This window comes from Meles meles, chromosome 4, assembly GCF_922984935.1.
Source record: "Meles meles chromosome 4, mMelMel3.1 paternal haplotype, whole genome shotgun sequence".
In the NCBI taxonomy this organism is placed as follows: domain Eukaryota; kingdom Metazoa; phylum Chordata; class Mammalia; order Carnivora; family Mustelidae; genus Meles; species Meles meles.
Genome location: NC_060069.1, coordinates 154549460 through 154565114, shown reverse-complemented (window position 1 = coordinate 154565114; position 15655 = coordinate 154549460). Strand labels below are relative to the sequence as shown.

The following is a 15655-nucleotide window of genomic DNA, read 5'->3' as shown; positions in this document are numbered from 1 at the left end:
CCTTTATTATTTATTTTTTTTAGTGTAGAAAAGAGAGCTATTTTACTACTGGGAAAATCTTCAGTTTGTTACGAGTTACCCACTATTTCCAGAAGCAGCCTAAAGAGCTAGGTAGATGACTTAGGATATATATGTATTTTTAAATACTGCAATTTTACAGTTTGTTTAGGCCCCGGTACACCAGGGTCCAAAGGCATAAACATGCCGTCAGCAAGTTCAGAGGTTTTGGATGCTAATAGTCATATTCTTTCCGTAAGAAAGCAGTAAATAATGTTTCTGTCGACAAGATTGCAGTCCCTAGGTATGCATTAAATGTCATCTTGGCTGAATTCTGGGTTCCACTCCACAGCTTTCTTTGAAACTCTGGAAAATTAAGGGATTTGAAATAAATGAATTGTAACTGTAATTTCAACCTAATTAGAGTTGTTCGAAATGCCAGTTTGAACTGTGAACAGCCTAGCCAACCCCAGTGTGGGGAGACTCACGGAATGCTTAGGAGGGCTGATGTTTTGCCCAACTTCCTGATACTTTAAAAACAGAGAAGTAAAACGAAATATGAGATATCCTTTGGCCAGCAAGTCCCTTCTTGTCTGTTTGGTCTGTGTTAAAATGTAAATGTTTGTGTTTCCTTACCTATTGTTTATAGCTTTTCATTCCAGTTCCTTCTTTTTTTTTTTGCTTAAAGTGAGATTTTTTTTTTTTATGCTGTTCTTATTGTCTATCAGTGGGACAATCTGTACCAAATTAGCAGACGTGTTAGTTTTAATTTTTTTAATTTTTTAATCTGGTCTAAGTGTGCTTGTTAACAATTAGAAGATATATATTATTAGTGTAATTTAATATTCTCCCCTATCCTCCTGCCAAAAAAAGAGAAAGAAGATCCCTCTGAGATCAATAAAATACAAAACAAAAGAATATTATCTTCAAGCATCCACATATCTTTGACCTTTGCTGCATTTTTTTTTAGAAAGGAAGGAGTAGAAAGGGTTAAACTGCTAATTTTGTAAGTCTTAAATTCCAACATCAACAACCTTTTCATATTTAGCCACCATGATCATTTTACTCTATATTTGTTTCTACTTGGTGAAGGTCTCCTGAGTTTGCCAAAAACTCACAAGGATAGTTTTGGAAAGATGAGAGAGGAGCAGAGCAGGCCTGGAGCACCGTGAGAGGAGCCAGTGGGAGGACGGTGATTTAGCATACATTTTGGAAGATAGACGATAAGATTTACTTATTTTAACCTCTTCCCAGATTCTTCCCCAACAAGAAGTTATTCAGTTTGAGAACCACGTAGTTAAGTATAACTAAATGTCGGATTAAAATAGAGAAGCCAGGTCATCACAGGGAGATGGAGATGAGGAAGTAAAAATATGTGTTCAAGGAGGGCATTTCAACACTGTGAGCTAATTTTACAGAAGGAAGTGAAAACAGTGAGAGAAAAAAAGTGGAAAAAATTTTCAGAGACTGAAAAAAGCAGAATAGAGCCAGCACATTTTGTGGGAATAGAAGAAAAAAGGTAAAATATGTAAATAACGGATCAGGGAGATATATTTCAGTGATGTTTTTGAAACAAAAGGGAATTGTCGTATTACTGCTCTTAATTAAAAGGCAACAAACACACTTATAATGGGAACTAAATATCTAATTAGAGAGTGCTTGGGGAATAAATAGCTGTGTTTTTAAATCTCCTTCATAGAAAACATGCCCAGCATTGGGATGGAAAGGATTAGGAAGAAAGATAAAAGCCCAGACTGTGCTCCACAGAGCAAGTGGGATAAGACAGGTGAACATATCTATCTCTGGGCGGGCTCATTCTCCTGGTCCCCTGGCCCCTTGTGATGAGAGGGCTTGTCCTCCCTGTCATACTCTTCAGAATCTGAGAGCTGATGCGTCACCAGGAATAAAAGCAAGAGTTGGTCACCTGGATGACATGGGGAAGGGGTAATGGCCAAGTAGGCAACAAAGATGGGCATTTCGAGAAACAATGGCTCTGCTATTGTACAAGGGAGCCTATGGCAGCCTTATTTACAGGCAGAAAAAGGGAATTGAAAATATAGGTTTTAACCCAAGTATGTCACGATGCTTAGGTAAAAAGGAATAATAATCCCTGGAGAATTCATTGCTCTTACAACTCAGATACAGAATGAAGAAAGTGATTATATAACTGAATGATCAACACAGAATTCACTACTGAGAAATTACCATGAGGAGTATCAGAAATGATAGGAATAGGAAAAGTTGGGGCATTTTGATTTGAAATCCTACGACCACTTTAAAAAAATAGAAACAATGGAAATATAGCTAATAATAATTATCTAGCCCCTAAAAAGTCTTTTCCAGAAGAGTCCAGTGATGGCCAGGAACTAGACCCAACTGCACAAACCATCTTTATGTCATGCTCTTCAGAGCATTTTACCTTGAAATTACTACTTTTTTATGACCTGAATGTCAAAAATATTTATCCACCAGTTTTCTTCAGTAGCCCTATTAGGAAATCCATTCCTATTCAGTTACATTAAAGGAATTCTCGAAGATCGTCTGGGCTTGGGGAGAAACTCAGTCATCTATCAGGACATAGTTGACACATCTAGGGGACCCACAGATGGAAAAATGACACGTAGGTCCACTCCGGAATTCAGAGCAGTACACGAAAGTGAGACCCTCTTCTCTGAGGTCTGTTGACTTTGCAATTAGTCATGAGCAAAGAGTAGATTCTGATTGTTTGCCTTGCATGCCAGAATTCCCAGCTACTGATAATCAAAATAAGAGAAGCAAGTAGGGGGTCTCAAAGAGGAACTACAAAGGGGGAATCATTCAAGAATCATCAGCAAGTCAGTTGTAAAGATTGAATTTAATTTTAGCAGAAATAAGTTTAAACACCTAAAAGCACAGTGAGCGCTGTGAGGCCTGTCAGTGGATGTCTGGATTAGCGAGCAATGGGTCAGGTTTTAAACTTACGAACAGAAGACATTGCATTTCTCAGATATTAAGATGATTGCATTTGTGGAAATGCATAGTTTTCAAAGTCCTTGCTGTCTTGTGCCAGCTGCACCAAGTGACCTTAGGTGGCTTTATTAGGTGAATGTTCTAGGACTCCAAAATTTATATTTAGTTCTACATAATGGTGTTCAAAGAATTTCTTCCCACTAATAACTTTCTTGTTGTCTTGCTTATCCCTTACAAACTTAAAGAGGATCACTGGGGCACCTGGGTGGCACAGTCAGTTGAGCATCCAACTCTTGATTTCAGTTCACGTCATGATCTCAGGGTCATAAGATCGGGCCCCATTATGGGCTCTGCATTCAGATCAGAATCTGCTTGAGAATCATTCCCGCTCTCCCCTCCCCCTGCTCTCTTGTACGCGCACTCCTCTCTCTCTCTTTAAAATAAATAAATACTTTTTTTAAAAAGGATCACTTAATTTTAATTTTAAAACAATTAACATCAATGGCATAAAAGTGTACAACATTTCTGATGTCTGCATCTGTCCCTTGGTTGGTGTTTAGGTGGTGGCTCTGGGGGATGTCCCCGATGGCACTCTAGTCACTGTGATGGCGGGCAATGACGAAAACTACTCAGCTGAACTGAGAAATGCCACCGCAGCCATGAAAAACCAAGTTGCAAGATTCAATGACCTCAGGTTTGTCGGTCGGAGTGGAAGAGGTATGTATCTGTCGAAACTAAAATGGGAGTGCAGGGTCTTACATGGCAACAAATCCAAATTTCAAAACTTCTAGAAGTGTCTGTGATGTTCTAGAAATGCCTGTGATGTTCTAGAAGTTTCTGTGATGGGATCCCTGGAAGCACAGTCCTTCTTGTTAAGATTGCTACTTCAAGCTTTTAAAATTTACTGATTTAAAATGTGGTATCTTTTTAAAAATCTACCTTTACATTGTTGCTTTCTATTAATGAATTAGTTTAAGGGTGATTTGGAACATGCAAAGCATGAATTGTGAATTTCAAGGAAATTCCTCCCATCTTTACAAATATGTAAAAATCTAAAACTCACCATCACAGAAACTAAGATTATACAGCTAGTAATCTCTACTTGATAATTATCAAAAATATATATCATGGAAGCCTTTAACTTAGAATCCACGTGCTATGACAAGGAACAGAATTTCAAATGATCACTTGTGATCATTTTAAGAGATGTACAGTGGATGGTTATTGAAATGTGGTTTCAAGTAAATTTACCAATTTACGATAAATATGAAGACATATTACCATTCTGGTTTGGCGAATGTGATGCCATTCATGACCTTCCTGTCACATGTAATGTGGATGCCTTCTTATTATTTGGGGGAGTGGTCAGACCCAGTTAACATTTTAGTACCGATCTGTTCGAGACTGGATTACCGAAAGGCACTGCTGGGTCAGGGCAGTTCACATGTGTGGTTTTATTTTTCTGTGCCTGTTACTAAAGTATTAGAGCAGAGAGAGGAATTTTGGCCCGTAATCTCCTCTGGTTTCCAGTTATTTTCAAATATTGTGTTTTCTCTGCATTGTAAGAGCTGAAGTCGTATTTTATAAATAGCAGTAAGTACTAGAAGTTTAATGGAAGGAGGAAGGAGAGTTTTGAAAATCTCATTTTCATAATATATATTGAATAAGCTAATGAATAAAAGGTATTTTGAGTATAAAAAAGACATGATAAATACATAAACAGCAGTAGATGACTCTTGTATTAAAAAAAAGTAAAGCATAACCAGTAGACATTGAAACATAAGACTAATCATTACTCTTTATAAAGACATTCAAAAATACAAGAAAATCTGTCTTTGATTAGTCAAAGAGGGGAAGGGGTAAATGTGTATTGCTCTTTTGGACCTTCCTTTTTGCTGTCTTAGCTGCCCACAGTATTTTCAAAATAGAATCCTAGGTGGAGAAAATTAAAAAAAACAAAACAAAACTTATAACGTGATTGAAAATATATGTTCGTAATACTAACTATGTTAATAATAGGGTAATACAAAGAAAATTATATCCACTTATTGAAAGCAGGAGAGATCCTATGACATATGAAAGCATAAAGTCATTAAATGGGTTCATTTGTTATATTAAAAGTCCCCGCCTTTCCGTAAATGGAATTCACATTATGATTCAGAGATGTGTGTTTGGAAAACATCTTGAGGGCTTCAGATGAGGAGCTGGCAGAGCAGGTGAGAAGCCAATAAAACACAAAGGCCCCCATTGCTTGGCCTCTGCCTACCCGCCTAGCTGACTATCTTAATTCAGTTCTTGTGGATTTATTCCATTAGGGACGATGGCTGAGGCCCCTTGGGTTGCCTTTCCAGGGAAAGTCCTATTGTCGTAGTGTGCATCAATGAAGGACCCTGTGTCAGGTTTTGGTTAGAAAAGTTTGGGAACCGTGAAGGGATGGTGACTGCAAAGCTTTCCCATGAGAAGAGCTGTAGGGCTTTGGGGCAGTGTGCAGTAAGTCGGCAATAATAAAGACTGGGATTTTGAAAGCAGCGTGTTTCCTTTTCTGGCACGGAGGGCTGGGCTCTGGTCCCTCATTGGCCATTTCTGTTTTGAGTGGGTGACTAATAGAGGTGCCTTGTGTTTACTTGGGTAACAGTGAACTGTTTCCCCAAGGTGTGGATTGTTTGCAGTTGGCTGCCTTATTCGTGCCAGTATGCCCTAGAGTTTGCATAAAACCCAAAGAGTAAAATAGCTACGACCAAGGCCAGGCTGTCTTCAGATAACCTGGAACGAGAAAACTGATGAAAATGCCATAAATGGACAATATCTGTTTTGAATGGGTTCCGCTTACCGGGAGTGATCATAAACAATTCAAAATGCGGGAACCCTAATTCCATGTTTGACCCGATTCCGATTACCCTGTGTATTGTTGGTCTTGAGTGGGCTGTTCTTCTGTTTGTTTGTAGGGTTTTTTTTTTGTTTTGTTTTGTTTTTGTTTTTTTGGTCGGTACTACAAAACAAAATGAGCTGTCAGGAGGCCCCGTTTGACTTTGTTTCATGATCTCTCTCCAGTCATAAAGTACAACTTGATTTTACTCTCTTGAGTGTAAGTGTCAACAGCAAAGCCTGCCAGATTTTTTTTTTTTTTTGCAATTTGCTTCCCATTATGAAGAGAACAGAGGATTCTCACTAATTTTGACCATTAGCCTTAATCTTCCTCCCTGAATCTTGTCCTTTAAAAGTTTCATCATGTTTTATGAAGCGATCATAAGACTATTTACTGTTTCATTTTCTGTTTCTGAAAATGTGCCTGAAAACACGTCATTGGCATCAACACGCCACCGTGGCCGAGAAGGTCCTGGCTGTTGGCTCATCCAAACATTTCAGTGCCAGGTTCGCATTCTGTCAAACAGCACTGATCCGATGGTTTCTCAAAAGGGCTTGGTTCTCAGTTCTAAACGAAGGGCAGAGAAAAAAACTCCCTTTTCTTTTGCGGCTGCCAGTCCGTGGAGTTTGGAAAACATGGAAGGGCTTTTCTCTGGTCGACAAAACTGATTTGTCTGGGCCCTGGCTCCTCTCCAGGATCACAACTTATAACCTCAAGTTCAGCCTGCAACCGGGAAAACCTGCCCATCCGGCTTTTAGGGCCTTGCTGACAACATTGGCCCCTGAAAAATATTGGTGAAGGCTTCAAGTCTGAACTGTCTTCCTGTTTCCCCTTCCCTCCTTTTTCTCCTGATCTGTTTAAATTGCAGGCAGGGGATACTTTCCCATTAGGGTTTGCTTCCTCTTGATTCGGTGTCTCCATAGGCCTGGACTCTGTCCTTACAGGGCAAGAGGAGAGGACAGCCCCCCTCTGATGAGAGGTGATGCCGAGCACACAGAGTGTTGTTCAGGACTTTCACACTTAACCACACGTTCTGAAGAACCGTCCTTCACCCCCAAGAAAGTTGAATTTCAGGATCAAAAGAAGTTCTCTTGGGCAAGGTTAATTAGCAGTAGCTTATGTCAGTTGACATCAACAATTGAGGCAGGTTATCACTGGTATTTTCAGTTACAAGAAAGCGTCTCATGGCTGCAGCTGAGAGACACTGAAGAAATTTTGGCAGGGAGAACTGTGAGTGCTTCTGTCGCTGGGGTAGTACATAATCAGTTGGAAAGGAATCCATTAATCAGGGGAAACGGCTCTAGTTAATTCATTTTAGAACCAAAGAGGAAATCTACCAGACCGTATCATCAACCACATCATGAAGGAGGAAGAGAATCCAGTGCAAATTTCCTCCTAATTCCTAAGAATATGATTTTTTAATCTTTTGGGAACATCATAGATAATTGCGAAAATCCTTTTCTCCCAAGGGGGGGAAAATATGCATGGGCCCTTCTACCCAGAGTTTCATGCACAGTTTCAGTTTCCAGGACTGTTGAGGCTCGTTTGTGGACCTTCTGGAGATCCACGGGCCACACACCCCCCCGCCCCCGCCCCGCAAAGCCGAGCGTCTGTGAATTTGGAACTTGGCCTTGACCATGAAGGGCTGGCCTCACACTAGGCTGCACCGAGTAGTTAAGTGGAATGTGAATAAATGAACAGACGAGGTGGACATCCTTCTTGCACCCTATGTGTCTTGGTAACACCTGCTTTTATTATAGCCAGGACCAGGTTTCTATAATTAGGAAAAGAGATCCCATTCGAACTGCTGGTCCAAACCTCCCAAAGGCCGTCAGGTATGCACACGTGCAGTCCTTCCCTAGTGAATGCCTAAGCTCCCCCTGCCCCTCACCTGTCCCTCCCATCACACACACCCCTGCAGAGCTGCAGCGTGAATCCCACCCTTAGCCCCATGAGGTCTGGGAGTTCTCCCATCTGTTAGAATGGGGTTTAATTCCTTGGAGGAATTTCTATTTATGTTGACCTCCCTGGCAACTTAAATCTCCCCCACTTTCAAAATAGTTCCCCTCCTCAGTGCTTTTAAAAAATGAAATTCCTTCATTATGTTCTTGCTATGGATGTCTTCCCAGACATAATATTTACCCTGTCACAATCGGGGTTATTGCATATTTGTGTAATGTTTGTTACTTAAGGCGGTTTCATTCTTACAGTATTTTGCAGTATTTGAGGAACAGTGTGGGGAGGTTGCTTTCAGATGAGTGAAAGGCCATGGCTGGGATGGAGGGAAGGTCCATTTGAACTGTCCTGGTGTTCTGCGCGAAAAGAGACCCATCTTTATGGAGTGGTTGTTCCTAAGAAATGATCGGAATGACTCAGAATATTATCATAGGACCCAAGTCATTCTCCCTTCCATTCCAGAGTCCCATAATGAGGGGCAGGAAAAATTCATCTGACAGCCCCAGAGCTGTTCCATGGGCAACGTTCAAGATAATAAAGCTAGCAATCAGATCTCCTGGAGAAAATACCAGCAAAAGACATGATTAAAAGCAACAACAATGAAAAAAGACCAGCTTCTGAGATACCAAGCCCCAGGCAGCCCCAGCAAATAATTCCTTTGGATGGCGGGTCGAAAGCTGATGTCCCTGATCTGATGGAGAATTCATCTTTAGAGATCAGGTTTCTCATTCTGTTTCCCTTTTGCCAATAAAAGGGTAGCGATACTTTCTCAAAGCAAGTTGCTCCCTACCCCCAGCCACTACCCCTGGCAGTCCCGGTTCCTGCTAACACCATGGCAAGGACCAGGGAGGAAAGCTCTCTTGGAAACTGCTTATGCCTGGAACATAGAGTTTCACAATCTATCTCTTCATGGTTTTCTTGCTGATTTTATGAAATGCCAGACATCCCGGGTGTGTCACACAGCTTTTTTTCAAATGAAACTAATGGTATGAATACTATTTCAGAGTTGGTGGTCGGATGCTAGACTTTCACCCACCCTCCAACCATTCCGTGCCGGCCGGCTTGCGTTTGGTCAGGGCGGTTGCTTTTGGTGGGGACTGAGGACTATCAATCAGAAACAGCCTCTGAGAGAAATAATGGTTGAATGATTTTTAGAGCTTCCTGTTTCAGCAGCAAGCATTATAGACATAAACAGTGATCCGGCCAACGGCTGCAATGCTGCTCTGGTTCTAATAAATCAGTTTTGTATTTTCTTTTTGTGCTGGTTGGCAAGGGGCAAGCGAGGGTGGAGAAGATGGGTTATGGAGGAGCAGAGTCTGTGTCATTTTTTTTTTTAAAGAAAAATTACTTGTCAGAAACGAGAGAGAGTATACTGTCTGGTGACCGTTCTCTTTCTGTTGGTTTTGAAACGAGTTCAGATCAGTAAACGGATATTTATAAAGAGTCATGTCCCGTCAGTGGAGGTTCTGTGGCTTTGGAGGATCTGTTGGACTTTGAGTTGGTGGGGTGTGTGTGCACACGTGTGCACACATCCGTCCTCCCACTGAGAAGTCTTCTTGGACCAAATTATCTTTGGGACTAAATGCATGCTAATCGCATCTTCTCACTGAAGTCTAAATGATGCAATTGACAAAAATTAATAAGTGAGCAGCGTGGACTGAGTGTTCATAGGAACACTTCCAAATACGCTGCTTTTATCTGTTCACTCGTGGGGCGTCGGGGACGAACTGCTGTTCCTCGAGATTTGTATTTCAGACACACACCTTAGTGGACTCCTGGCAACATCTGTCCCCCTTCACTAGTGAGTCTGCACTCGACAGAGTGTACACAGTCTGACTGAACAGTCCCAAATGGAGCTCTCCTTGGCGTACGCCTTGCCTTGCGCGGGTTTGGGATTCAGACATATGGCCCAGACTCTATTGGCCTACACTGGGCATGGATCCGTAGGAAGTCTGTTTGTTGTCACTGAACTTGTCTCCAGGGAGCGTTTCAGGTCATTGAGGACCCCCAAACCATGCAGCGATCCCAACAAGCTCCTTGGAGAGAGGCCCGTGGCCTTTCAGCTGCCAGGTTCAAAAACATGTGTCTTGTGATTTCGTGGGTGAAGATGCGTTTGTTTAGAAGCTACGTAACCTGTGTTTTTCTCCAGGAAGATGTTAGGTAAATTTCCGACCTATTTTTCAACTTACATTAATCCCGGCTTCTCCCCGGAGAGTTAAGACCGTCCTTACGAATGTACAGGAGACACAAATTATAGATCCCTTCCAACTCCCCCAGCCTCCCGACCCAAGGAAAAGCCTGGGTCTGGTTCCTGGGAGGGCTGTCGGGCATTCTCACGGGCGCTGTGTGGCCCTCCCTGAGTCACCGTGTGCAAACAAAGGAGACTCTGCTTCGCTGAAACAAAGGCAATGCACAAGAACAGGGGCGGTGTGAGCACAGTTGGTAATCTGTGCACTTATCAGGTCTGGGCAAACGAGGCAAGGAGGGATGGGCCTTTTCGAGGTGGAAACATTCCAGTTTGCTCAAGGCGGTGGTTTTGGGTCCTCACAGATGTTTTTCCTTCATTCTTACCTGAAACCGTTGTGTGGAGTACAATCGGTATCTATTTATCTATTTAGAATTAATGAGGAGCTGACCTAAACTCATCTCATAATATGGCTTTGTCTGCCCCGTTAAATGGTGCGTCTCCAGGACCTGCTCCGCTGGGTCTTTCCAGATGCTCTGCCTTCATCGTCCCACTGGGACACGGCAGTTCACAGTTGGTATTTTATCAGTCTGTCTGCTTGCCGATTTTAAGGATTTTTTATTTATTTATTTGACAGATCACAGGTAGGCAGAGAGGCAGGCAGAGAGAGAGAGGAGGAGGCAGGCTCCCCGTTGAGCAGAGAGCCCGATGCGGGGCTGGATCCCAGGACCCCGGGACCCATGACCCGAGCCGAAGGCAGAGGCCTTAACCACTGAGCCACCCAGGCGCCCCTGCTTGACGATTTTGATGGTGGTCTCTCCGAGTGGTTCCGGCTCGGGTGATTTAGACTCCCATGGGACACTTGTCAACAGCTTACAGACATGTTTGGTGTCACAGCTGGGACAGGGAACTACTGGGGACATCTAGTGAGTGGAGCCCAGGGACTCTACTAAACACCCTGTGTACTTAGGACAAACCCCCTGACAGCATGGTCACCCGTCTGAAACGTGAGTCCTGCCGAGACTGAGAACCCTCAGCTCACATCACACTCATTCATAAGAAGTCGTAAAATCTCTCCCTTGCCCCTCTACCTTCCCTTTCTGCCTCTCTACAAAATGCATGAAACACGTACATTTAAAAAGTACACAGAGAATAAAAAAATAAAATTAGAAACCATCTCTGAGTATTAAGTCTTTTTTTTAAAGATTTTATTTATTTATTTGATAGAGAGAGAGATCACAAGCAGGCAGGCAGGGGGTGGGGGGGCGGGAAGCAGGCTCCCTGCCGAGCAGAGATTCTGATGCCGAGCTCAGTCCCAGGACCCTGAGATCATGACCTGAGCCGAAGGCAGAGGCTTAACCCTCTGAGCCACCCAGGTCCCCCTTAAGTCTTAATTTAAGGATGAAGACATACCAGTGTTCTGTACACATAGAATCACCCCCATCTCCGAACACCAACATCCCGGATGGGGCGATGTGGTGGTGGGGTCCAGAAGAGGCCAAAGATGGGGCCACATAGCAGGAGAAGCTTTTCCTGGAAGACTCCCCCCCCCCCGTTGCCGATGCCCCCCCAGGAATGTCCCACAGGTGCAGGTCCACAGGGATGGTTAGAAACAATGAAAGGATCCTGCTGGCTTCTCAGTGCTCAGCACCACCCCCCCATGGGGCTTCAGTCCGGGACCCCAGATCCCCTGTCCAGGATCACAGAGGGATGTGAATAGCCAGTGTCCACTCGAACTAAAGAGTGTGAAAAGCCAAGTCCTGGAAGGCATCCCTGACATACATACCTTGCAGATGTTGGAAAGGGCTTGGTGTGCACACCTGAGGAAAAAAAAAAAGTATGTGGGGGAACATATAGGACAAGAGAAGGGACCCAAGTTGCTGGCCGTCTCTGGGATGGCCCTGGGTTTGCAGCTACCACAGACAGACAGGTGGATTCTTCCAGAGCTTTCTCTCACCCGCCCCAACATATCTGCTCTCATCTTGTTCCCCACACTGAAGAGTCAGGCAAAGGTGGTTTGAAAAAAATCCAGTGAGTCCTCTCGGGGTTCTTCTCACATCCAAGTAACATCTGCTGTGGGTTGAATTTCTCAAATACCTTTTGCCGTGAGGGCTTTCTCTGGTTTTTGTTTGGTTGCTTGCTTTTACCCTGCATGGGAAGCCCCGCACCTAACTCTCCTGCCCCATGGGTACACCTGCTTCTTTTCGCTCCCCTCAGTAAAGCGGCCGTCCTCTCCCCGATTCGGCATGGAGCTCCAGCGCGTGTCAAATAATGTGAGAAATCTCGCTATCCGAGTGGGAGTTTGCCGGCCTCATCTGTGCTGGGGACTGCCCAGAGCCCACGTGCTCTCCCCACATGTGCTTGGGAGTCAAGGTCGCTGGGGCCAGAGCTCAAGAACAGCTGTGGCATGCGTGGGGGCAGGGCGGTGGTAACTGAGACCCGAGCACCCTGAGAGACACGCCTGCAACTCCCAAGAGGTGGACGCCCCAGAATTTTCAAAACCTAGAAAGGCACCTTGTGGTATCACCCGTGCCTGGTGCCGAGTGGGTATTTCTCATGAAATATCTTCAAATGAGTGACTGCCCCAGGACCCTTGCTCCCTGAGTGGTGTATTCTCATGGTTCCTACATATGCGGGCTTGACTGGATTCTCTACGACTGAGGCGAGCATCTCACCCTCAACACTATCAACATTTAGGGCTGGTGTTTCTTTATCGCGGGGCCGTCCTGCGTGTTGTTGGATGGCTAGCAGGATCCCTGGCCTCAGCCCAGGAACCAATAACATGTCCCCTCCCAGTTGCGACAACCACAAATGTCTGCAGGCATTGCCAAAAGTCCTCGGGGGTGGGAGCGGGGGTGGAGGGATGCCCCCCACCCTTGTTGAGAACACTGGCACAGAGCTGTGCAGCTGTGGGCAAGTGACTCGACCTTTCTGAGCCCGATTCTGGCTTTGTCCTTGGCGGTGGGGTGGGGGGAGTGTGCAGGAAGGACGACCTGCCCTAAGACCCACGATAAGTCTTATTCCTTTACGTGGCTCATCTGCTTCAGGGACACTAATGCCGTAGAGGAGGAGGTGGAAACTCTGTGAGCTGGTAACAACAACAATGGGAACCTGCTTTTTTGTTTCTCCAAACAGAAGAGTTTTCCAGGAAGGGACCATCAACCCTTGCCCTCACTCCTCAGCCGCGTCGAGTTCAGGTCGCGAAAGAGTTATACGCAGCAGGCACTGAGATTTCAGATTAGCGATGGCAGAGACGAAATTAAATATGTCCTGTAATATGAAGCACTGTTTTTCATGGGAAAAGAAGTTCTCCCAACGTAGCCATTCCAAGTCTTTTGTCCAAACATTAATGGCATGCAAATATTTATGATTCATACATGCCCCTTTAATTCCCAACCGTATTTTAACAATAAACACTGCATTTTCACAACGAAGCAGAATAATCCCTTTGTCCTGTCGCTGGGCTCCGCAGGCTGGCACCCAGCAGCATCACACTCTTCCTGCATGGTAATTGCTGACTCCACCCAGGTTTAGCGAGTTTTATGGTAGTCTCACGGCAGCCTGCCTGGGACTGTGCTTAAGGACATCCTGGCTGTTCCTTTGGAAGCCACCTTAAGGTTGTATCAGCATTTTCAGAAACTGCAAGTGAACATCCTTGGCCATCTATAAATGGGGGAGTTCATTAATCTGTCTTTGACTGGGAAAGGTCTCTTACTATGCTGGCATCTTGCATTCTATCCAAATCCATGGGTTCTAGATGATACTAAAGCCATTGTCTCCCATTCAAGGGTCCTCTGATTCATAATGACAGCATAGAACATACACGTCTAGCTGTGAGGATTCTGCGGGTCTTTGGAAGGTAGCATGGCATGTACGAGAAGTGGGTGCCCTTGCTGGACTTGCTAAGGGGTGCTAGTCTCGGTCTCCCCATCTGTGCAGTAGGTGTGATGTGCCTTTCATACACACTTGGAAGGTTATCAGGATGATTGAAACAAGATGATGTCAGTGTGGCAAGACTCAGGAAGAACCACACCTCAGTGTGGTCCTTCCCTCTGCAGCAAGAAGTGCTGGGGGGAGGCTGGGTAAGAGCCAGTGGAGTCAGCCCTCGAGTCCCTGAATAAGAACATTAGGAAAGAGGCTGTTTTCCCGTGTCCACTCCTGGATACAAGCAATTCTGTTATCCTGCAAAGAACCTTGTAAAATGAGAGTGCTCGGGATGCAGCAGGAGTTTCATAAATATTCATAAATAAATACGATAATAGTATTATGATCATTGCTGCAGACATTTGCTGGACCTTTTGACACAGGCAGGACCTTGTGTTTTCCACTTTAACTGGTGAGTCTCACACAGGCTTTGGACCCTTCCAATCAGGGAAGGATAATGTCCATCGCTTTTTTCTGAGAACCGACCCCCCCCCCCAGAGGTGACTGGATGAGGCTACCTCATTCTTTCTTTATTCAGTCTTTCATCAGATGTGAACGATGCATATTGTCATCTCAGTTGAGACATTCCAGGGTGTGGAAGAGTATCCAGGTGAAGGCGTCGAAAAGAGTGTCCCAAGCAGAGAAAATAGGGTGGGGAGGAATGCCTGGTCTGTCCAGGAGCCGGAAGATGCTTGGGTAGCCTTCTGGGCAAGATCTTGGAGCAGGATGAGACCCAAAGAGCTGCTCGGGACCTTGACATCCATCCACACTGGGAATTTTGGTCTGCTCCCAGGGAAATGGAGAGCCACCAGCTTGTATTTCAACAGGGACTGGATGTACCCGGATACAAATTGTAGGTAGATAGGCAGATTGCAGATGGAAGAAGGGAAAGGATGCCTGGGGGTACAGGGACCGAGAACTTCCAGTTCTCCCTGCAGGCAGCCTCAGATGAGTGCATACCCAATTTGCAGAAAGCTCATTTGGTAATTGTCATTGTGCCCAGAGTCCACTCCTGCCAGGAGCTGGCTACCACATTCCCAGCCTTGCCTGGGGCTTACCTCTCCTCTCTTAGCTTCCACACCCACCTGACCTCATGCTTCCTAGGAAACAGCCACTGTGTGGTTTAAAAGGCTGGTGGCAGGAACAGAAGACCCCAGCGCTGCCTTGCTTTCTAAGTGTCCACCCCTGGGCCTCTGGGTAGCACCAGTGTGGTGTTGGGCTGTGTATTTGAGCCACTGGACCATCACACAAACAGAATCCGGCTAGGACGAGGCCACTTTGATCACCTGTCCTCTGTTAGCTTCTAGCTCAACTTCCGCTGGGCAACTTGGGCCACGAACCAGAGGGCTCTCCTGGCAGCGGGTGTGGCCTTGGCCTAAAGAGAGCTGTAAATTCAGGGTCTTAGAAGTGTTTGGGCTAAAAGGATTAAAACCTGATTCTTCCACCAAAATACTCAGGAACTCTGATACCAAAAGAAAAGGGAAGATCAGCGAGGGATGGTGAAATCTAGGGAAGAGTGCAAGGTCACAGGAGCATCGTAGCCCCTTGGGGTTCGGTAACTACTCTCCCTGAAGAAGCCTCGTCCCCCATTCCTTTCGTAAAGCTAAGCTCACACCCGAGCCACAGAAAAAGGCAAGTGATGCTTTCAAAGTGAAATCAGATATCATAAAGAACCAGCTGTCAGAACCGAAAGTTGACGGAAGAATTCATTGATCCAGTTATCAGACATTTTGTACTGTCTTGGAACAGAAGACACAGAGATTAATAAAATGCTGTCC

The 15655-nt window shown here is 44.8% G+C and overlaps 1 protein-coding gene across 3 annotated transcripts in view; it reads left to right on the top strand.

The window, feature by feature from the left end:
- Window positions 1-15655, top strand: part of RUNX1 (RUNX family transcription factor 1) — a 248854-nt gene that overhangs the window by 160188 nt on the left and 73011 nt on the right. For all 3 annotated transcript variants that reach the window (XM_046002999.1, XM_046003000.1, XM_046002998.1), the window contains exon 5: window positions 3507-3663. In XM_046002999.1, coding sequence (XP_045858955.1) covers window positions 3507-3663 — 157 coding nt within the window. The remainder of the gene's footprint in view (window positions 1-3506; window positions 3664-15655) is intronic.